General features: G+C 47.6%; 1 protein-coding gene and 1 pseudogene across 1 annotated transcript; one reads left to right on the top strand and one right to left on the bottom strand.

Moving 5' to 3' along the window:
* The first annotated feature begins 317 nt into the window (after positions 1 to 317).
* LOC121603021 lies at positions 318 to 7,252 on the top strand. Its single transcript, XM_041931758.1, has 7 exons — positions 318 to 1,115; positions 1,310 to 1,459; positions 1,582 to 2,691; positions 2,724 to 3,251; positions 4,426 to 5,181; positions 5,262 to 5,411; positions 5,494 to 7,252. Exons 1-7 carry the CDS (start codon positions 423 to 425, stop codon positions 7,213 to 7,215), a joined length of 5,109 nt encoding a protein of 1,702 aa, XP_041787692.1. The 5' UTR covers positions 318 to 422; the 3' UTR covers positions 7,216 to 7,252.
* A 959-nt stretch (positions 7,253 to 8,211) lies between these two features.
* Positions 8,212 to 9,879, bottom strand: LOC121603022 (annotated as a pseudogene).
* Positions 9,880 to 10,006: the final 127 nt, after the last annotated feature.

Below are 10,006 nucleotides of genomic sequence, written 5' to 3'. Positions count from 1 at the left end.
CCCCGGTAGGGTAATCCATGATTGCTAATCTTAGCTGTAAATAGCAATTTCGAATCCCCCTAGCGTCCTTTCAATCGCCGCAGCTATACTTGAATAAAAATAATAAATGTTATTATATGCATGTTACATATTGTCAACAGATATCTTGATTACTTAAAACTAAGTAAAACCAAGACATTAACAAGAAAACGAAAAAAAATCAGCTCCCGATTTCAATGCCGCCACTCCACCAAATAGATAACGTATCTCGCAGGGTGGGGGAGCGCGCGACTCAACACCACGCGTAAACAGCTCGCTTGAAATTAGTAATGCGCGAGCATCCGACTAGAACGGTTCGGTGTTTTGAAGAGATTTCCCGTTTGTGAACGCAACCACCCTTCGTTCTGTCCCAGCATCTAATATTGTCGGTACACGGCTCAACGATGGCGTCATCGAAACCCGTCTCAATTCCGGAATGGATGACGAGCAGTTTTTTTATTGATGCGATCGCCAAAGCGTTCAACATTACGCTAAGTGAATTCAGCATCGAGCATTTGGACGTTCGACCGGCTACGGAAGCCGGTGACAACTTTGTCTCGATCATGTACCGCGTGAAGCTGACGGTGCTGCTGAACGCCGAGCAGGATCCGAAGATCGTTTCGCTTATCGTGAAGGCGCTGCCGCAGTTGGGCCTCTCCGAGGAAATGATCACGTCGATGAACGTCTTCCCGAAGGAGATGGCCGTGTACACGGAAATATTGCCCGCCTTTGAGGCACTGTACAGTGAGCGAGGGGTAAACGTTGCCTTTGGTCCACGCTGCCTAAAGCACTGCACCGAGCCGACGGACATTATCGTAATGGAGGATTTGAAGGATCGCGACTTTCAAATGGCCGAGCGCCAGAAGGGGCTCGATCTCGAGCACTGTCACACGTTGCTGCGACGGTTGGCCCAGTTCCATGCGGCCTCTGCCGTTTACTACGAGCGGAATGGACCGTACGATGCGAAGTTTAAGGAGGGAATGTACGCGGAAAAGAACCGTGCCATGTTCGAGCAATTCCAGGCACAGCATGACCGATTCATGTACGACGTGATGTGCAAATGGCCAAACAATGGGAAGCTATACGCAGAGCTTATGGTGAGTAGGAAGAAGGCAACCAACGCAATGACTTCACAACCCTGTGCAAACAATAACAAATCGTACGATCATTTGATGTCATAAGGACTTTTTTTCTAAATGCATCCCATCATGCAGTGTGCAATTTGTGGAACTAATTTTGTGGTACTTTGCTCTATCTTTTCCCCTCTCTCACTCTCGCTCTGTGTTTTCAGAAAGGTTGGGGCATGGACATGTTTGATGCGATGTTACGCATCACGAAACCTGACCCGGCCAAGTTTAACGTGCTAAACCACGGTGACATGTGGTGTAACAACATGATGTTCCAGTACGACGGCAGCAGCAAGATCAAAGAAATAACGCTCGTAAGTAGGAAGAGGAACCCTTAACGAACTTGAACGATCCGACATTGGCCAATTCCGAACGGTTTATCTAATCCCGCAACTATACCCACACACACACACACACACACTACCCTTGATTGCAGGTTGACTTCCAGATGTGCATGTGGGGCTCCCCGGTAATTGACCTTCACTATTTCATCTTTTCCTCGGTGCGCGCCAACCTGAAACTGCGCGAGCTAGACCACTTGATCTGTTACTATTACGAGCAGTTAACCGAGAACTTGACCCTGCTCCAGTACGGCGGTGCGCGTCCCTCACTCCAAGACCTACACTCGGATTTCACCGAGCGGCAGCTGTACGGACTCAGTACGGCCTTTTCCGTGTTTCCCATCTGCGTGATGGAGAAGACGGAGAATGCCTCGATCGATCTGATGCTGGACCAGGGCGACGCCGGAACCGCTTTCAAGCAGAAGATGTACAACGGACCGGCGTACGTCGAGCAGATGGCTCCGATCCTGGAGTACTTCTACAACTCCGGCGCATTCGACATCAACCAGCTGGGCAGCCAGCGTCCGGCCGAGATCGAGTGCGATCACGCACTCCACCTGCCGCTGTGGCTGGATCGACGATTTTTCGACGACGTAGTAGCGGCTAAGCTTGGACCGTGCCCGGCCGGCGAGCGACGACACATCCGTAACGTACGCGTGGCACTTGCGACCAGCAAGGGCGATAACTACGCATCGATGCTGTACCGCGCCAAGGTCGACGTACTTACCCAAGGCACTGGGGTGGTGGAGAGCTTCTCGACGATTGTAAAAGCACCGCCGAAGGGTGTGCTGGCGGAACATACGGCGTACCTAGCCTTCTCGACTCGCGAGATACAGATGTACCGGGAGTTGTTGCCTGCGTTCGAGCGACTGTACCACGATAAGGGCGAGACCGTACGCTTCAGCCCACGTTGCTTGAAGGTGTGCGAAGCCATTCCGGCGGACGTGATGGTGCTAGAGGATCTGGCACACAACGGCAACTACCGCATGGCGGACCGTCGTGCGGGGTTGGATCAGCACCATACCGAGCTGGTGCTAGAACAGCTGGCCAAACTGCACGCCAGCTCGGCGGTGTTTGTCGAGCAAGGTAACACCCTTTCGGGCGACTTCAGCGGGCCGAAGGTGATTGAAAGTCTCAAAACGATGGGCAAGGAACTGTTCCAACCCATGCTGGACAGTTTGGTCGAGTTTATGGCGGACTGGGACTTTTGACGCCCGACCACTACACCGATCTGAAGGCAGCGGCAAAGGACGCGTTCGATCAGCTGGCCACCATTATCACCCCACGGGAGGATCGTTTCAATGTGCTAAATCACGGCGATCTGTGGGTGAACAATGTGATGTTTAGCTACGCATCCGGTGCCACAGACGCACCGACGGCCACCGGCGTTACGCTGCTCGACTTTCAAATGTGCTGCTGGGCCTCGCCGATGGTCGATTTGCACAGCTTCCTGTTCTCCTCCGTTCGGGCGGACCTGAAGCTTACCCATCTGAACTACTTCCTGCGCTACTATCAGGAAAAGTTGGCGGACAGTCTGGTGCTGCTCGGGTACCGGAAGCGCATCCCAACGCTGCAGCAGCTGCTGGTCGACTTTAACGATCTGCTAATGTGTGGTTTGGTGAGCGCCCTGTTGGCACTGCCGTTCGCGCTCGTTCCGAACGTGGAAGATGCTTCGCTGGACGCTGTTGTTGAAGGCTCGACCGAGGCTGGACAACGCTTCCAGAAGCAGATGTTTGACAATGAGGAGCTGAAAACGCAACTGAAGGTCTTGCTGCCTTACTTCCGCAACCGGGGAGTGCCACGTAAAGGCAGTTTGTAAATTAGAAATCTGTAGAGAGTAGAGGAAGCAATGTAAACACAAGGAGTAAATAAACCAATGTCTATTACATAGTAGTTTATATAAAAAAGTATGTCTTTTTGTTAGCGTGACTGTTTTTGGTTTTTGGTTTATGCGTTTTAAATAACTAATGGTCAAACCGCAATGTAGCGGACATACGCAACCGTTTTTTAACACAACCGATGCGTGCAAACACCGTCGTCAGCATGACTTTCAATTTCAACCGTGCTTCACCCCATTCATCCCAATCATCTCCGTTGATTTCCTATACAAATGACGTAATTAGGCTACACATTATATCTTCCGCCTGTACCTATTGGCAACGCGCCTCTATCATAGTCGCGCGCCATTGCAGACAATGCGCGCGCGCCCCCCGCATCGTAAATGTGCAACCTTGTGCTTATCAAACGTTCCCCTAAAAGGCATTTGTGCTCGCAAAATTCTTATCATTTGTCCACCTCCAAAAAAGGCCACAATTGTGATTGGAACGGAATTCGCGCCAGCAACCGTCTAAACAGAAGACCTCACAAAACAAACGGTAAAGATTGCGTGAGAAATCCGTACGCATGGCGGCCGGGTGGGCGTGTGTGTGTGTCTGTGCTGTTGCTCTAAACCCCCCCCCCCCCCCCCCCTATCCTCCCTTCGATCTCGGATGGGGTCGCAATGTATATGTTTACGAGCAATAATAACAAAGTTTGATGAAATCGATGCCACACGACACTGGCTGCGTTTCCGTCATGCGCGAGACCCTCAAAAAACCGACCTGCTGCTCTCGTATTGGGGCGAGCGTTCGTTCAAATGTTCCACGCAGAGTCGGTGTACTTGAGGGTGGGGTAAAGATTACCACCAAAGGGGTATCCCCATATCGTGCAGAAACCCTTTATCGTGGTAGGCTCGAACGAAACCGCCATCCTGTACGATGGTCGTCGGTCGGTTCGGTCCACTCATTAGACTATCTGGGCGGGTTTAGAAAAGATAACTTTTACGCACACTTTCACACGGTACCATTTTCAAGTCTCGCGCCACCGGGCTTTGATCGTGAGTCAGTATTTAATGGTCTCTCAAAGCAAACGGACCAAACCTTTCCCAGTCGGTTGTGTAGTGTACAAGTGCAGGTATTAAAAACTATACAAATATAAGCTGTCAGTGTACAATGACATCATCTGCCAGTGCTGCGGTGAGTGTTCCGGAATGGATGACAAAAGAGTACTTTGTCGATGCGATAGTGGTGAAGCTGGGCAAACCGGCCACTGATTTTACGATCACCGACCTGGACGTTCGGCGCGCAACGGAGGCGGGTGATAATTATGCCTCCATTCTGTACCGCGTGCGCGTTTCGGTCCGTCTGCACAATACCGACGGCGCGCCGATGGACATTTCGCTGATTGTGAAGGCACTGCCAAAGCTTTCGCTGACAGATGAAATGGTGAAGCTGATGAACCTGTTCCCGAAAGAGATCGCCATGTACACGAACGTGCTGCCCCGCCTGGAGCAGCTGTACCATGAGGCGGGCCGAACCAGCGTGCACTTTGGTCCGCGCTGTCTCAAGCACAGCACCGAACCGACCGATGTGATAGTGCTGGAAGATTTGCGCGAACGCCAGTTTACGATGGCCAACCGGCGGCAGGGACTGGACATGGAGCATACGCGCCTGGTACTGCGCCGAATGGCGCAGTTTCATGCCGCGTCGGTCGTGCTGGAGGATCATCGCGGCCCGTACGGGGAGCTGTTCCGGGAGGGCATGTTCACCGAGAAGGGGCGCGCGATGAGCGAGCAGTTTCAGAAGGGACAGGCCGATTTCTTCCAGAAAATTATGCGCTGCTGGTCGGAAAAGGCGCAACATTGCGCCAGCGTGATGGTGCGTATTAGTTTGGCGAAGATTGGTTTGTTTTACTACTGTTTGCGCAGCTTGGTGACGTGTGCTTCCCTCCTTTACAGCAACATTGGGGCATGGATTTGTTTGACTCGCTGATTCGCGTAACCCGCGCCAATCGGAAGGGATTCAACGTGCTGAATCATGGCGATATGTGGTGCAATAACATTCTGTTCCAATACAATGAGGACAGCACGGTGAACGATATCTTGTTGGTAAGATTGCGATGCTCTTGCAAAAAAAAACGCTTGGAAGAAGAGCAAGGCGTTGACTTATTGTTTGCTTGTCATATTCCAGATCGACTATCAGCTTTGCTTCTGGGCTTCCCCTGCAATCGATCTGATCTATTTCATGTTCACCTCGGTCAATGGAGATTTCAAGCTGTCGCAGCTGAACTACATGGTGCAGTACTACCACGAGCATCTCGTCGACAGTCTGAAGTTTCTCGGGTACACTGGTACCGTGCCGCTGCTGAAGGAGCTCCACTCGGACATCATCTCACACCATCTGTTCGGATACATGATTTGCTTTTCCATACTACCCATCTGCTTGATGGAGAAAACGGACGACGCCTCGATGGATTTGATGCTGGATCAGGGCGCGGCGGGCGAATCCTTCAAGCTGAAAATGTACACCAATCCGGTGTATGTGCGGCAGATGGAGCAACTGATGGAGTATTTCTTCGACATGGGTGTGCACGATTTGCTGCAAATCGGAACACAGCGCCCAGCACGTATCGACTGTGATCCTTCGCTAGAGTTGCCCCTCTGGTTGGATCGCGAGTTCGTAGAACACATTGTTGACGCTAAGTTTGGCACTGCACCTGGTGATAAGCGAACTGTCCGCAGCGTATACACGAAGAACGCAGCGAAGAAGGGTGACAGTTACGCTGCAGCCCTATACTCGGTCAAGGTGGAGCTGCTATGGAAGGATGCTGGCGTGGAGGAAACACTCTCGCTTATCGTCAAAGCGCCACCAAAGGGAATTGCCGCATCCTACTCCCTAGATAAGGAGGTGTACGTGCGAGAGCTTTACCTGTACGAGCACCTAATTCCCGCCTTTGAAGCACTTTACCGTAGCAAGGGAGTATCGGTGAAGCTAGGACCACGGTACTACAAACCACGCGTCGGTTTACCGGTGGAGGTGATCGTGCTGGAAGATTTAACAATCTCCGGATACCGTATGGCTATCAGACAGGATTGCTTAGACCAGGCTCACTTGGAGGTTGCACTTAATCATCTGGCCCAGTTCCACGCTGCTTCAGCGGTCTATAGCGAATCGGGCAAAACGCTACCCGCGATACTCACCGCATCGTCCGCCGACCGGCAGATGGCAGCAAAAACCGATCACATGTTTGCCCCTTCGCTGGACAGTTTGTTTGGATATATGAGAGAGTGGGATTTTGCGGGCGAATTTGTAGACGATTTGGAAACCGTTGCAAAACAGATCTACCAGCTGCTTGTGGACACGTGGACCCTCAATCCGGATGGTTTCAATGTACTCAATCATGGCGACGCCTGGCTTAACAATATGCTGTTCGCATACAACGACTACGATGGGTCCGTCGATCGTATGGCACTGATCGACTTTCAATTTCCGTCCTGGGGCTCGCCCGTGTTCGATCTGATTCACTTCCTGTTCTCCTCCGCACGGGCTGATTTGAAGCTCTCCAAGCAAGCTTACTTTTTACGCTACTATCAGGAACGCTTGGTGCACAACCTGGTGCTGCTCGGGTACGGGAAACCACTGCCGACGCTTCGGCAGCTTCACCTTGATTTTAATGATCGTTTGACTTTTGCCATCAAGACTGTCGTGATCGATTTACCGTACGTGCTGGTAGACGACACAGACGATGCATCGCAGGAAGCGGCCATCGTACAGACGGAAGTGGGACAAAGGTTTCAGAAGCTTCTTTTCAATAATGAGCGCTACAAGGAGCAGCTGAAGGATCTTTTGCCATATTTCCGATCGCGAGGTTTGCTGACACCACTTGCCGCTAATAGCAAGCGAGATCAATGATTAAACGATTCAAATGAACACTAATGGAATTAATTTGTAAAAAAGATACATAGAGAACTCCAGAAGGTCCGGAACCAACATAATTCGCTACGATAATTCGCTCTACTATTTCCATGAAACAAAAAGATAATTTCAGTTTTATATATTCCTGTTTTCTTCCTCCTGAATTAAAAAAATCCGATTTCATAAGAATAAATATGTAAAATACCATTCAGTTGCACAGATTTTCTCACAAGAAGAAACATTTCCTCGCAAGAAAGATATAAATGGACCCTGGATCACCCTGGGTTATTGCAGGGTGATGTCTTGGAACAAAATCGATATCGATCGAAAATGTATAGAATTTTACTATTAAGCTCCCCGAAGATATTGGATTAAGTTATTTGAGTATTGCTATACAATATATACCTATCGCAGCCTATGGGTGATACAGGGTTGGTTTTCGATTTTTTTTAGATGATTCCATTTTTTTGGTTTGTTGCAACGATACATTGGGTTTACCCAGATTTTTTTTAAATAATTTGTATTGCAGGTCGATTCCAATATAAAATTAATAATAAATAAATTGTTACAACGATCCATAAATCTATGACATATGGTGAATAAATCGTGGGAAACCCTGTAATGTAAAACAAACTGGGTAATGGAAAACAAGCTGTAGAACTATGGACATAAAAGCTGAGCTACAAACAAGTTAGAAACATTTAAAATGAATTTATGGAATATGTTTTTAATACATCAAAGCCTTTATCAAGTATATTTTTTTGACAAGGCTAAGAGAAAAAAATAAACCAAGAGAGATAAATGCAAAACCCCATTTTAAATTGAAATTTGAAAAGTATTCAAATTCCAATAAACATATTTCTTGAATTTCAGGCACCTTGTGCAACTTCAACCTTTTCCGAATTTTTATTGCAAGTACTTTACAAATTTTTAGTATACATTTATAAAACCATTGAAATTCTTTAAGATAAAAACAAATGCAGTTCTATAATATTTAAATATTGCGAGTTTGACACAAGTTTATTTCACTTCCATTAAGTTTAAAAAAAAATTGTAGCTCATTTCAACAACCGTAATTCATAAAGCTTGGGAAGCAGCCGATCAATCAGTGCGACGTATGCCGGATTGTTGTACACAAGTTTCCGTAGCGCAACGCCTTCCGGTTGCTCGGATGTTATCATTTCCATATCCGATGGCTCCGTCAAACCAGTCATCGTAATTGCTAATGCTTCCGATAGAGGCGGCAGCAACAGTACACTGCGACGCCTCATCTGATCAAGCAACTCCGTGTACGTTGGAATCGATTTACAGTACTGCAGCTGTTGTAATATTTTTACCAAATGTTCATGGTAGTATTGCAACAGCTCCTCCAACGAATCACACATCAGTTCCGTAGCGGATGTGGCAAAGAAGTACAGCAAATCTGCTGCAGGCGACCCATACGATGCAGTTTGAAAATCCAGCTGAGGAGTAAAATACACAAATAAAGACTACCTCTTACTCGTTCGATGTGGCTACTATTATACTTACAAACCGTAGATCATCCGTCCCGAACATAACATTGTTGGGCCACAGATCGCCATGGTTTAAGACTTTCAGCTCAGAATGATGCACCTGCTGTGCCTTACAGCATTCACGCAGCAATTGTCCATCAAATTTGATCTGTATGAAAATAATAAATAAAAACGTTATAAGCATTGCTCAAGGAGCGTGTAACCGATCTGCATTTACCAGTGGCTGCAAGTATTTGGCAGCGATGTTACGATCACGCAAACTTTGTACAAATGCACTATATAACGACTCGTAGTGTCCCCGCAGTGCGTCAATTGTGCGTTCCGAAATTACACCCTCAGCAAAGACATCCGAAAACGCTCCATTTTTCCACATAAAGCACTGATGCGGCATGAAATTTGGCCAATTTCTCAAGTATCCTTTTAACATCTGTTACAGAAAGACCGAAACTTTTCTCCCGCATCCGAAACTGACTGCGCGAAAGATCCTCCAGCACAATTACCGTGTCAGGGTTGGTAGTTGTTTTGAATACTTTTGGTCCAAATCGTACCGTTTCTTCTTCGTTCTGCACGAGATGCTCAAAGGCGGGCAATAGCTTCTCGTACACTTCACTCTCTTTGGGAAAAACGGACAGCAATTCGACCAGACCACTTCCGAATGCTGTGTCTGTTTTTTCCTTCACAATATATGACAGTGATGTCGGCTTCGCAGTTCTTTGTCAAAATTTAGCTCGATCAACACCCGGTAGATATTGGACATATATCCTGCCGTTTTTTCATTCGCCTTACCAACTTCAAATGATGTGATTGTAAACGAATCAGTACACTCCAGGGAAAGATCGCGTGCTATTACGTCCTTAAAGAATTCGGCAGTTTTCCAACTTGCTTCACTCATTGCACACGGCGTTGCTCTTTCCGTCAGAAATTAAAATTAATACTGAGCAGAGTGTTCGCGTTGTTGCTGATACTGGACCGGGCGTGCATGTTATAGTGAGAGATAATGCATTACATAATATAATGCAACCTTGACGAATACAATCGAGCATTGTTCTACACTAATCGGAACTAGTAGGTGTAATTTCCCTTTCTTTTTCTTTTTAACCTAACGTCACGTAAAATGATAACATTATACAAAATTTGTGTGTACTAAATAAAGTATTTTTATAGGTTTTGTCTTTTAGAGCGTGTAGTTTCGTATTTTACTTTGAACAACGGGCTTTTTACATGGATATTTGAAAACAGTTTTAATTTTTTTATCGTATCATTTGCCCTGTCCT

The sequence above is a fragment of the Anopheles merus genome, unplaced genomic scaffold, assembly GCF_017562075.2.
Source record: "Anopheles merus strain MAF unplaced genomic scaffold, AmerM5.1 LNR4000774, whole genome shotgun sequence".
NCBI classification, from domain to species: domain Eukaryota; kingdom Metazoa; phylum Arthropoda; class Insecta; order Diptera; family Culicidae; genus Anopheles; species Anopheles merus.
Note: the sequence above shows the minus strand (reverse complement) of the source record. Positions and strands in the feature narration are given on the sequence as shown.